This window comes from Culex quinquefasciatus, chromosome 2 (assembly GCF_015732765.1).
Source record: "Culex quinquefasciatus strain JHB chromosome 2, VPISU_Cqui_1.0_pri_paternal, whole genome shotgun sequence".
NCBI classification, from domain to species: domain Eukaryota; kingdom Metazoa; phylum Arthropoda; class Insecta; order Diptera; family Culicidae; genus Culex; species Culex quinquefasciatus.
In genome coordinates this window covers 13318514-13332054 of record NC_051862.1, presented here as the reverse complement: position 1 = coordinate 13332054, position 13541 = coordinate 13318514, and the positions used below count along the sequence as shown (strand labels likewise).

The window sequence follows — 13541 nt, the reverse complement described above, 5'->3', positions numbered from 1 at the left end:
AAAAAGTAAAAAGTAAAAAGTAAAAAGTAAAAAGTAAAAAGTAAAAAGTAAAAAGTAAAAAGTAAAAAGTAAAAAGTAAAAAGTAAAAAGTAAAAAGTAAAAAGTAAAAAGTAAAAAGTAAAAAGTAAAAAGTAAAAAGTAAAAAGTAAAAAGTAAAAAGTAAAAAGTAAAAAGTAAAAAGTAAAAAGTAAAAGTGTGCAACATGCACTGAAAACAATGTTCATATGGAAAATGTATCACGACTTTTTACAGCTTGGTATTACATAGGTACCGCAGTATGAAAATGGAGGTTTTTAGCAGTTTTTGCAAAAAGGCGAATTATTGGGTGGTTCCAAAAAGGAAGGGGTGGTCTGATTTTTTAGATCGAAATCCCATTGACGCAGAATTGTTTTTACGAAATGTTCATTTTTTGTTTTTTTTTTGTATTTTGTTTTATTGGTTACGATAGCCTGTTAGTATAAACTGTGCATCAGGTCAAGGATTGTAAGGATTTTTAACAAATTATATGTATTAACTTTTTACCAACGGGAGCGAATGACCCATAGGGTTAAAGTTCCCCTAATAAAATCAACAACAACATATGTATTAACTTTGCATTGCAAAAGAATTATTAATATAATAAATAATAAAGCAAAATAAAAAAAAAGCAACAGTTTAAAAACTAACTCACAAATGCTAAAAGATATTTTTGGACATGTTCTTTGTATGTGAATTTTTTTTATTTTGAATTTATTTTCTCCTAAGGTCGATGCAAATATTTAAAAAAGTTTTTGTCCCTCGGCCCTGGCCCAGGTCAAGGGGGGGGGGGGGGGCAAAAAAAATAAAAAATATAAAAATTTAAATAACAAGCCATAGTCTTCACATTTAAATGAAAGAAGTGTTTTAAAATGCATTTTACACTAGTTCAGTTGTTTTGCAATCATTAGTTTTCAAAAAATCTAAGATCTGACAAAAACAAAAATTGTATCAAAAAAAAAGATTTTGCATCGAAAATTTTCAAAAAATCTTAAGATTTTTTAATAACCCCAAACATGCTAAAAATGATTTTAAACGCAGGAGAATGTATTATAATTTGATTTCAGTTGGTTGCACTTGAATTTTCATTGAAATTTTGAAGTTTATTGTAAAAATATTTTTTTTGCCCCCTGTTTTTTCTGGCCAATTTTGAAGGGGGGGGTGACAAAAACTTTTAAAAATATTTGTACCAGCCTAACCCTCTACAACCCAACCCGCAAGCATTGGAGAGAAGAACTCTTGAAATTCATAGGTTGGAAGTTTTACTTGTTTTATGTGACTTTGCCAATGTTTTTAAAAATGTAATTTTTTTAGGGGTCAACTTTGGCTGTGTTTTTTACTAAAATTTCCTTTATTTTAAGTAAAAAGAAGTATGCAGTAATTTTTCTAGTTCATTTTTCATTTTTTTACAATTTGAATGATAATGGTGCCATTTTATAGCAGAAAATGTGAGAAACAAGTAAAAACTTGAAAAAGTGACTATAAAAACATGAAAAAATTAGATAGGCAAAATGTAGTATTTGGAGGTGGTAGAATAGGCCAAATACTACCAAAAACAAAACTAAACTAAACAAGATAAATGTAAATTATAATACTAAAAGTGAAACAAGAAAAACATAAAACAAGAGAAATATTTTTTTTTCGTAGAACAAAAGTTGCTCAAAATGACCTCTTAAACACGGAAATAATAAATATTTTCGAAAAAAATTGGGCATGGAGGGTTAGTAAGATTCCCATTCAAATGAAAACAACATGGATTATTCTCATAGGTAAATAAAACAAACGATGAAATGTAAGCTATTTTATTGTATTGTTTCGCCTAATTATCCTACTAAAAATATAATGCTTTCTTTGGAATTTGTTCCAAACACATTTGAAATTCACTTTTTCACATTCCACGTTTCTCACTGAGAAACCAAATTCACCCACGCGATGCCATCCTTTCCGTTGGGGTTGGCAATCTTCAGCTTCACCAACTGCATCCCACCTCCAGACCCAGCACCACCTTCCTCGTCATCATCGTCGTCCAAATCCTGACTGATGATGTCCGTTTCGTCGATAAAGCCCTCACTGGCGGCCAACAGTGCCGTCGACTCGGACAGCTCCACCGTACCGGGCAGCACCAGCTGGCTCGTTCCGGGAATCGCTCCTCCTTCGTCGTCCTCCTCCTCCTCGCCATCGTCCTCTTCCATTTCCTCCTCCTCGATGTAGTACTCATCCCGCGCGCCCTCCAGCTCGTCCGGATCTTCCTCGTAGACGATTCCCTGCTTGTCCAGCTCGAGCGGATCGCCGATGGAATCGGTCGTCGTGTCAAACTCGAGCAAGTCGTCGTTCGTAATGCGCGGCTGGTTCACGACGATCGTATCGTTCAGGTGGCCCCGCTGCTGCATGTGCGAGTACAGTTGCGGTTTGCGCATGAATCCGGCCCCGCAGGTCACGCACTCGTACGGTTTCTTGTCGCTGTGGACAAAACGGTGCGCGTTCCGGTTGTCCCGGCTGTTGAACGTCTTGCTGCACACTTCGCAGGCGAACGGTTTCGAGCCGGTGTGGATCTTCTGGTGCTTTTTAAAGTGTTCCGGGTAGACGAAGGTCGCCGCGCAAACTTCGCACTTGTACGGCCGTTCGCCGGTGTGACACGCCTTGATGTGGTAATCGAGCAGACGGCGCCGCTTGAAGCACCGGTTGCAGAGGTCACACTTGTACCTGGAAGAAGATTCAATGAAAGGAAAATGCGATGGAGGCGCTTGGTCTCTCAACTTACCGCTTATCGTTGAAGTGCGTTGCTCGCTTGTGCGACTGCAGGTTGGACCGCTGCGAGAAACTCGCGTCGCAGATATCACAGACAAACGGACGCTCGCCGGTGTGCGTCCGTTCGTGGTCCTTAATTTCCGCCTTCCGCGCAAAACCCTTCCCACACGTACGGCAGATGAACGGTTTGTAGTTGAGGTGAACGATCTTGTGAATGTCCAGGTTGTGCTGCGACATGAACGTTTTGTTGCAATCTGTGCACGCATAATCCCTCACTCCGAGGTGGATCTTTTCGTGCTGAATTAGATTATGTTGGCTGTAGAAGCCACGGCCGCACTCTTTGCAGTTGAACACCCGCTCCCGGTCCTGGTGGATCTTCATGTGAGCGGACAGCGTGTACTTGGAGGCGAAGTCCTTCGGACAAACAGGACACTTGAACGGACGCTTCCCAGAGTGCATGTTGCTGTGCTCGTCTAGCAGATTTTTACTGCTGTACTTCTTCTGGCACACGTGGCATGACCAAACCTTGGGCGTGGCCACGTGCGTCTTACGGTGCATCCGCAGCGTCCGGATGTTTGCAAACTCCGTCCCACAGACGTCGCATCGAAAGTCCGACCCGAGCTCCGATGCCACGTGCTTGTCCATGTGCTCGTTGTACTGGGTGCGTCGCCGGAAGACCGCATCGCAGCGCTCGCAGATCAGGATCTTTTCGTCGTGATCCGTTTTCAGGTGGATTCCGATGGTTTTGACATTGTGGGCCGCCGGCGGACCGTCGCTGGCGGGACAGAGCGTGCAGTAGTAGTTGTCGTTGGTTTTGAAAAAGAGCTGCAAAGAAAGATTTGAAACCAACTTTTTTGTTTTTTTTTTTTTTTTGAGATTGTAACATTATTCTGTTTATAAAATGCAACTTAAGAAAAAAAAAATTAAAATTAAATTACAAAAATTTTGAAAAAAAATTGGCGTGTTTAAATTTTTGATTGATTCCAGTCACAGCGTTCTAGCAGGATTGTAGCAGAATTCTAACAGAGGTGGATCTTATAAATAATTCTAACGGCATTCTAGCAGGATTTTGGCAGAACCGGCTCTACAAAAAAGTGTTACTGAGGTGAGATATTTTAAATTACGTTGGACTTGCCCCTCCTTTTATAAATAATACGCACGTCTTTGAAGGTCAACCTGTTTGCGAATCATTTCTTTTGTGTCGGCACAACCATCAGCTGTGAAATATTTCAGTTGCAGTTGATTTTCGTTGAAGAAAAAATAATCCAACGGGATTTTTGACATTTCTCTTGCGTTTGTAAAAAAATGTAAACAAAAACACTTCCACTGATTCCAAGTCCAGTTTAGAAATGCTAAAAATTGATGAAAAATCGATAGATTCGTAAATTTAACAAGTGTTTTTCAGTAAATCTCTGTTTATCAATTAAGGTCGGTGATTTATTTGTAATCAAAGCCAAATTTAACAACCATCTTTCGTTTTAGATTCCACTGCAATGGGCTTCGTGCAGCGCGCACTGTTTACGTGGTTCATCCTGCTGGTGTTCCTGATCCTGCTTTGCCTTCGCCTCGAGAGCCGCATCAGCTGGAACTGGTTCCTGGTGTTCATCCCGCTGTGGCTGTACGACACCATCCTCATCACGTGGGTCGTCATCGAAATCATCCAGCGCCAGCGGATAATCTCCTTCCGGCACTACGAGTACTACGTGGCCGGCATTCTGCTGAAGATCGTGTCCCAGATTGCGGTCTGCCTGAAGCTCGAGTACAACTCGATTCCGCTGTACGCGATGATGGTCCCGGTGTGGTGCCTGCTCGCCATGCTGATCGTGTACATGGCCACGAATCTGCAGCCCAAACCGCGCTCGATCGGATCGAACAAGAGCAGCCGGCAAACGGCGGGCGGCGCCGGGGCCTCGTCCTCGTCCTAGGGGTACGTGAAGCTGCGATTGACGGCGTCTCCCTGAGGGCGAGCGAACCAACCGGACGAGACCCGGCTTGTATGCGGGACGGATTGACTGAGAACGGGCGCGATGTGGTCGGGTTTTTAAGATTCGTAAGTAGGTTGTAGGTAGTTTTTGATGTATGATAAAAAAAAAGTATTTAAAATAAGAGTACTTTTATCGGCAAAATTTAGACTTAAGTGTGACAACATGAATAAAATACTCAAGTTCAAGATCAAGATTTTTCATTCATTTGTCTAGCAATGACAGCCCTTATTTTCTTTTCTGTTTTGCTACAGGAATCAACTGATTTTACGTTCCCTAAAAGGGAAACAACATGTAATTACGTTGCTAAAAGTATCCATTGAAAATCTGAAAATTGGATAAAAATATAAAAAAAAATCTTAACCTCCCAAAAATACGAGATTACAATATTGAAAATTTTGCAAATTTTCACAGAAATTGAGATCATTGAAAAATTTGCACTTCTGTCAGATTATTAAATAAAACCTTTTCGCACAAATTTTTCACTCCGACTACGAAAGTTTCATTTAAATTCGCATTAGAAATGGCGAAATTGGGTCCTCATTAAGCTTAAATTTGTGATATTATTGTTCACAACGATGAAGCTTATTTTTCTGAGTACAATGACCCTTAGTACGACCGCAAAGGATTTGAAATGGTACGTAAATTTTCGAAAATCTTTACCATTTGAAGAAATTTAATGATCGATTTGGTGTCTTTGGCAAAGTTATAAGTATTGTATAATATAAAATCGGCGGCAAAATTGTTGCCCGTACTTCTGCAACATTAAAAAAATAAAAATGCTAAGGAATTGTTTTTTTTTTTGTAATAAAGGAAATTTAAATTCGCTCATTTGTTCCGTGTACCTATTTTTTCTGAATAGTCCACACAAATTTGTAGAAGACTCCAAATCGATCAGAAAAATTCTTTGCAAATTCATGATACAGATTTTCCAATAATTACGTACCATTTTTGTATGGACAGCTCCCAAAATTGTCTTGGTCAGCCCTTTTTTTTATTCAACTATAAGACTGAGGCATTTCATTTCTCAGGGGAAGTTTTGAGTTGCTCTGCTGAACGGTCGAATTGTTTTTTTTTTTAGATATTTCTAAATCCGTTTTGAAGGTTTGCAAATGCACTCATATGAATTCAGATATATATTTAACTTCTGAAACGTACTGTTGTCAAATTTTGTTTTGCACCCAGAATTTTAGGAAGTCCAGGTACTTAGCCAAATGGTTAAGCGATCTGCCTTTCAAGCAGACGATCCTCAAATATCCACCAAAAAAAAGTCTACTCACCGACTCCAGCTTCGACTTCACCATCCGATCCAAACTCTCGTTCGCAGCCGCAATCAACACGTCCGCAACATCCCCGTCGTCCTCCTCCAGCCTTCGATGCGTGCTCCCGCCTGCCGCCAGTAGCTGGGTGTCCTTGGCCAAACAACTCGTCAGCTCGAGCGCGTTTCCATCGGCGTCCTGCGTCAAAATGGTAGTGGTCCCGATTTCTTCCGCCCCGTCACTTCCACCCGGGTCTTCGTCGGCCTCCCCGCCGCCGGATCCTCCGCCGATGGTTTCGATCACGTTGTCGTAGATGTAATCCGGATCGCCCTCGTCGGCGATGATCTCCACCATGTTGCCGTCGCTACCCTCGAAGAACTGCTCCATCGTAATGGTTGACGGGATTTCGCAGATCTCGGACTTGATGAAGACGTCCGTGGTGGCGGTTTCGACGTCCTTTGGGACCATCTTGATGATGGACCTGGAGTTGCTGTTTCTGGTTGGCGAGCTGCACTCCGTTGGCCGTGGTATGAAGTGTAACTTGGGCATTTGGCGGATGATGGTTGGTTCGGAATCCATGTCCGTCACCTCCGATGAGGCCGGAACGACAGCGGTCAAATCTCCGAGGGTGATCTAGCGGAAAGAGAGAAATTAATAATTTGGCAGTGACAAAACGAGCTCTCAAAACTCACAATGTCCGCATTTGGGTCCGCAAGCTCCAAGCCCTGCGAAACGTCGTCGTCCAGCGCTTCCGCCTCCGCGTCGACCAGATCTTTGGCCGTCAAACTGGCGGTCAGTTTCGCCACAGTACTGTTGTAGCTAACGGTCAACTGCAACTTGATCGAGTCGAGACGGTCCAGCAGGTGTTGGTACTCGTTGCACAGCAGATTGCACTGCAGACAGATGGCCTGCGAGTGGGACAGCTCCGGCGTGATGTCGATCTGCAGCAGATTCGAGAGGATGTGCGCAGGACTGAGCGCTTCATCTTCCTCGTCCGTTATGATCGGGAACAGTTGGCAGAGTTGGCCAATCGATTCGTCGGCAGCGCTCGAGATGGCCACGTTGCAAACGTAGCAGTACAGCGGGTCTGTTTCCTCAAACTGGTGATGCTGGTCGTGGAGGTCTCCCAGGACCACGGCCGCAGCCTCGCCGAGCATCTACGGAAATACATTATAAAATTTGTAAATTTTCATGTTTAAGAATATTGAAAAAAGGTCCTAAAAGATATTGTGATTAATATGTTTATAGGACCTTTTCTAAAAAAAACTCTGGAAATATTTGTTTTACAGATCTCAATCGCGGTTTAAATTAATGGTCAATTCAAATAAAAAATCTTCAAAAATAAAACGTGTTATTTTTTATTGAGAAAAACTAATTTGAAAGGCATTTAAATTATCTTGGATTTTTTTTTAAAATCAGTTGGGTTTATTTATATTTATTTTTCTCTTGATTTTTCTGAATATTTATTCCAAAATATCGTGAAGCGATAAATCGAGTTATTACTGTAGTCAATTTCTATTCCAATAAGAATTTCGCTGCAAAACCAAATCATACGGCACCGTTTCAAAACAAAACTTTTGACATTCCTCTTTACGCCAGCCCTCGTCAAGCCAAACAACGACAGCTGTCACCCGAACCAGGTCCCACCAGCGATGACGCCATTTGGGGTGCCAAATTCACGTGTTTCAGGGCAGTGAAAATTCGCTAAAATCGCACCAAATCGCTCGCAAAGCTCACTTTTCTCGATTTTCATCTCCGTTCGGGTACATACCATGTTCATTGGCAGCAATTTGAATCGATTTTTCCGGGTGTAAATAATGGTTTTACAAAATTTTCATTGCAGAACGTTGTCAGCATTGGGTTTTTGAGTGGCCCACACACACGCGAAGAAAGAACGAAAAGTCAAAAAAAAGACGGAAGAACGGCGAAAGAAACGCGAAGTGGATACGGGTTCGGCTTTTTGTGCCGACATCGTTTTGTTGCCGACAAGCATCGGTGAAATATTTCAACCGAAAGTTTGAACTGTCAGTTAGCGTGTTGTTTTGTTTTCGATCAAAGCAATCCGTTATTCAAAAGAAAATGTTCGGTTCAAAAAATTAATAAGTTCTCATGTGGTTTTGCCAGTTCAAAAGTAAAATTTTCAAGTGAATATGTTTGCAATACATACCACAGATACTAGTAACGAACAATTTGATCAGAAAAAGAAGTTATTGCTAAGAAAGTGTTGTGAATCTTAACGTGTCTAACATTTTCAGGTAAGTTGATACATACTTGAGTAGGGGAAATGCTCATAAGCTTGGCAGGTTAAGCACTCGCTCCTAAGTCCATCCAATTGGCTGGTTTTAACTATTAAAACAACTTATTTTGCAAAAAAAATGATAGAAACTTGCTTGCTATCACTCGATTTCAGTTGAAAACGCTTTAAAGCTAGTATGCAGATTGGAAGGAAAGGGGTCAAGAAACAGCTTTACGATCAGCAGAACAAAGGAGAGGGAGCGATTTCTTGGGGCTTTTCTTCACCCTCTCTGACTTGCTTGCGCTGCCGCTGCTGCCCATTAACATTTTTTCTTGACCGGTTCCTTCCGAAGTGCGTATACCGCTTATAATGTGGCCCCTCTTAAACCAGGGTGGCCACCTCGGGAAAAAACCGGGAAAACCGGGAAAAACCCGGGATTTTTATCCACCGGGAGAAAACCGGGAAAAACTCGGGAATTCGACTGACAAACCGGGAAAATATTTTAAGTTTATTTAAATTTTGACAAAAGCCCCTCTTTAATGTATTCAATATGTTCTTTTCTCAAATAGAATATTATTCCTGTTATTCTAAGTGAAGAAATCGCGAAAACTAGCATTTTTTTCCTCTACAGCAGCGGTTCTCGACCACATGTACCCCTGTGGGTACCACGAGCGGTCTCAGGGGGGCCAGAAAAAACCCCTCAAACGAAATATTTAAGAGAAAAAAAATAAATTGATTTGAAGCAAAAGCTAACAACGATATTTAAGATGCAGTGAATTACGGGCGAATTATTTTTGATCAATCAGAAAATGTTTAAAAAAATATTTGAATGATAAACCTATAATTTGCATTCGTTAAGAAATTTTAAGAATTTAAAATAAAGTGCACCGTTTTAGAGTTTTTTCTTTTTGTTTTTTCTACGAATATTTGTTTCAAATTTGTAAATTGTGCCAAAAATATTCAAAAATATTTGAATGATAAACCTATAATTTGCATTCGTTAAGAAATTTTAAGAATTTAAAATAAAGTGCACAGTTTTAGAGTTTTTTCTTTTTGTTTTTTCTACGAATATTTGTTTCAAATTTGTAAATTGTGCCATTTAATTTAAAACATTCAAAATATTTGTAAAAATAATCATATGTTTCATAATTTGGATATTGTTAATTTGACCTTTGTTTGCTAAAATATTAGTTGTCCATAAAATTTAAATCAGGATTTTTTTTTTAATTTCATGATCAAGATTTGTCCTTCAAAGAAAGCAGTAAAGAATTTTCTCAACCATTCGATTTTTTAAAGCTAAAATAGAATGATTTTTTAATGTAAATAGCTACAACTTCTAAAAAATACTATTAAATAGCATGTTTAAATCTGAAATCAAAACTATTTTTGAAAATTTTTCAAATGTATATTTTGGGCAGTTTAAAAAATCTCTGTTCCAAAAACAATTCGTCGGTAATCATAAATTTATACAAAATTATTATTATTAAATATGGAAGAAAAAATAATAGAAAAAATAAAAGAAAAAATAAAAAAAAGTCAATGAATATTTAATTAACAGAAAGAATATCTCCAAAATGCTTGGCATTTTCAGCAGATAGTTTAAGAAATACAGAAAAACATTTTATTTTGATGCTTTACTAAGAAAACTGATTTGAAGAAATGTACATGGACGTTGAGTAAAAAAACAAAAAAATTAAATATAACAAAAAAATTAAAGAACAAGCCATAGTCTCAACATTTGAATGCAAAAAGTGTTTAAAATTGCATTTTACGCTAGTTCAGTTGTTTTGCAATTATTAGTCTTCAAAAAATGTACGGAAAAAACTTTTTGCGATATTAAAGACCGAAAATTAAAAAAAAAAATCAAAAGATTATTTAATCAACCCAAACATGCTTAACAATGATTCCAAACGCAGGGGAATGTATTTTAAATAGATTTCAGCTGATTGCACTCAATTTTCGATTGAAATTTAGATGTTCTATGAAAAAAAATTTTTTTTGCCCCCTGATTTTTCGGGGCAACTTTGAAGGAAGGGACAAAAACTTTAAATAAAATTTGTACCAGCCTTATGTGTTGTTGAAAAAATCGCAGCTCGATCATTTTTTATGATTTTTTACCATTTTGTGTTTTGGGTATTTCAGACAGTTTTTCTAAATTAAAATTATTTTCGAAAATTTATTCCATCAATCAACTTACCGAAGATACTTAATCGATAAAAAAAAAGTGTCAAGATACCGTTTTTTTTTTATATTTGTATGTAACTTTCCTGCACTGCTGCCAAAGTGTATACATTTTTGTTTGGACTAATGATTCAAAAAGACTTTTTGGTTAAAAAGAAAGTACTCACCAAAAAATAATAATTAATTCACAGAAATTGATAATTCTTGGAATAATCGTTCTTCTTGAATACACAAAACCTTTTTTCAAAGAAACTTTACGAGCATTTATATAAATGTTGATAACAATGTATTTTTGCAAATCTTTTCTACAAAATTAATAAATTCTGGAGTTTTTTTTGAAAAGGACCTATAAACCAAATTTTCAGTTTTTGCTTTTTGAGTGTTTTTAAATACCCCTGACTCAAGGCGGTTTCAAAAACACCCAAAAAGTAAAAACTGGAAATTTGGTTTATTGGACCTTTTCAAAAAAAAACTCCAGAATTGTAAATGCCATTTCCTGCTTTCTAATAATAATTAATGTTATTCTAAAAAATAAAAAAGTTTTTTTTTTATTTTTAGTTTGTAAAATCTATAGAGCATGATGATGAAAAATCCCAATCATTAGAAAAATTAGAGGTTTGGATTGGAAACAGATAAAAACGGCTTCGTTTTCAACTTACTTACTTTGTACTCAAGATATTTGAAAGCTTTCTTGAGGAACTCAAACTTTGAACCAAATGTATGCGTTCCAAAAGTATGTTGATACCAACGTTAGCCTAAAAAAAACATTGTAATTTGGTTTAAAAACATTCCGGAAAATTCCTTCTGGTCTCGGAAGAAAACCGGGAAAAAACCGGGAAATTGAAAATCGAAATCTGGTGGCCACCCTGCTCTTAAACCTTGCGGTTTCGTCAACGGATCCACAGGCGTGTATCGTTCTTTTTGCGACAAGACACCGCCTCCCGGGTCTCCTAAGTGTGAAGGTATGGCACAGGGAGAGGGCACCGAATACCTATCTTTAGCTATTTTTTGCGTCTGCCTCGGGATTCGAACCGGCGACCTCTGGATTGTGAGTCCAGTGCGCGGTCCGATTGATCCACACAGGCAGGCTAAAATTTAAAAAAAACTGTTATTGAATGTCATAGTGCTGATATGGCAATATAAAAGGCACGCTTGAGTTAAATGCTGTTCCCCTTACTTGTTAACAACATATTTAAGTTTATAATACACATTTTGAGATGCATTTCTTTTTGTACTTTATCGTTTGACTAAGTTGAGCTCTACCAAATTTGAAAACGAATTTCTAAAACTATCCCAACGACTAGCAATAGGGTCCCAACGCCCTATGTCAATTTTTATGTACAACAAAAAAAAAAAAACGTTTAAAAACCATTTCTGTTCACTTTTTTTTAATGCCAAAAAATATTGACATGACAAAATTTTCACGATGAATCAACTATGGTCCCCTTGGAACGAGCTGTCAAGAAGGACCGCGAAGTTATTTTTTTTAAATTGATTTAAAAATCCATTTTAAATCCATTGCGGTCGTACAAAGTGTCAATGTGCTCAGAAAAATAAGCTTTTCCGTTGTGGACAATAATATCACAAATTTAAGCTTCATTTTAGGACCGAACTAAAGATTGTAGTGGTAGTGTTATGTCGCCGCATGTGTATTTTTGCACGAATTGAATTAATGACGCCATTTTGTGTTGTTCTCCATGTTGTTACTTAGGGAGCGTTCTTTTATTGCGAAACGCAAAAAAATGTTTTTTTACCGGACCTGCTAAGTCGTGAAGATAACGATAATCTATCTCCACGATAACGGTCGATAACTTATTTTATATATATTTATTTCTAAAATTAACTCCATTCAACCCCAATATGTTGAATTTTCAAAGCATTCTTTTAGAAAATATTTTTTTGATAATATGGTAAGTTTCAAAGTATAAATACAAAAAAGAAAAGAAGTTTTCATAAAATTTTTAAAATTTTAAATAGTTAGTTAACTAAAATAAAAAAATATTGATGAATAGCATTATTTTAATATTCTCAAAGTGTCATGGTTTTCTCAATGAACGAGAATTTCATGCAAAATTGCGACTTTTTATCAATTATACCTAAAAGTTATATGTGTTTTATTAAAAAGCTTATAAACTAAATTAACTAAGTATAAACATTGATTTTTTTTTCTTAAAAACGATATTAGCAACCTTAGCGATGATAAATTTCACGAAAAATAAAATGTTTTCAACTTAAAATTGATTTTAACAAGAAAAACTATGACATCAAAGTCACCTCAGAATTCAAAATATAAATTTACAATGCAACTATTTTTAAAGCACTATTGAAAAAAACATTTTTTCAAAAATAGTGCATGGACCTTGTGAAAAAAACCTTAACACTTGAAAAATATTCCAACAATAAATTGAAATCCTATCAATGTCACCCCGGTTTACGGCACTCAAATTTTCATAGTTTGCTAACGATTTGAAATGTTGCATGCATTTTCACTGTTTTAGAGTTCTTTGAAGGAAATATTATTTTTTTTTACAAATAACAGTATTTTATTTGAAAGTACTCAAATTTTCATAATTTTCAATTTGGGTAACAAACGAATTGACATTTTGCATGCATTTTCAATGTTTCAGAGTTTTTCAAATGATATTTTGATGATATTTTATGAAAATTTTAGTATTTCATTCAAAAAACTCTGAAACAGTGTAAATGCATGCAAAATCGTTTGATACCCATATTGCATATTATAAAAATTTTAGTATTTTCGAAAAAATACGGTATTTTGTGAAAAAATAGTATTTTGTAAAAAAAACTCTAATGAAAGTGAAAAGTATACCAAATTTCACGTTGTTTGATACCCATGTTGCAAATTATGAAAATCGGAGTATTTAAAAAAGCGGTATTTAGTAAGAAATTTAAGTATTTACGAAAAAAATACGGTATTTTGTGAAAACTAAAAATACTAGAACAGTGAAAAAGCATACTAAATTTCGCTTCGTTTGATACCCATATTGCTGATTATGTAAATTTTGTGATTTTATTTTAGTATTTATGCTTTAAAATTTATTAAAATATATACTGTAAGTGAATACATTGAAATTTTGACATGATATTGATAGATTAATT

The 13541-nt window shown here is 36.8% G+C and overlaps 2 protein-coding genes across 2 annotated transcripts; one reads left to right on the top strand and one right to left on the bottom strand.

Moving 5' to 3' along the window:
* Positions 1 to 1801: 1801 nt before the first annotated feature.
* On the bottom strand, positions 1802 to 7906 carry LOC6032341 (zinc finger protein 761). Its single transcript, XM_038252409.1, has 5 exons — positions 7776 to 7906; positions 6697 to 7161; positions 6026 to 6637; positions 2777 to 3588; positions 1802 to 2718 (listed from the first exon to the last, which is right to left on the bottom strand). The coding sequence occupies exons 1-5, from the start codon at positions 7782 to 7784 to the stop codon at positions 1920 to 1922; spliced, it is 2697 nt and encodes an 898-aa protein (XP_038108337.1). The 5' UTR covers positions 7785 to 7906; the 3' UTR covers positions 1802 to 1919.
* Positions 4035 to 4937, top strand: LOC6032342 (transmembrane protein 60). The gene is made up of 2 exons (XM_038252410.1): positions 4035 to 4191; positions 4246 to 4937. The coding sequence occupies exon 2, from the start codon at positions 4257 to 4259 to the stop codon at positions 4686 to 4688; it is 432 nt and encodes a 143-aa protein (XP_038108338.1). The 5' UTR covers positions 4035 to 4191; positions 4246 to 4256; the 3' UTR covers positions 4689 to 4937.
* Positions 7907 to 13541: the final 5635 nt, after the last annotated feature.

Coding starts and splice junctions, on each gene's coding strand:
- LOC6032342 (XM_038252410.1), top strand. CDS start 4,257: ATGGGCTTCGTGCAGCGCGCACTGTTTACGTGGTTCATCCTGCTGGTG.
- LOC6032341 (XM_038252409.1), bottom strand. Junction 6,638..6,696: donor CGGACCCAAATGCGGACATT/GTGAGTTTTGAG, acceptor TCTTTCCGCTAG/ATCACCCTCGGAGATTTGAC. Junction 2,719..2,776: donor ACGCACTTCAACGATAAGCG/GTAAGTTGAGAG, acceptor ATCTTCTTCCAG/GTACAAGTGTGACCTCTGCA.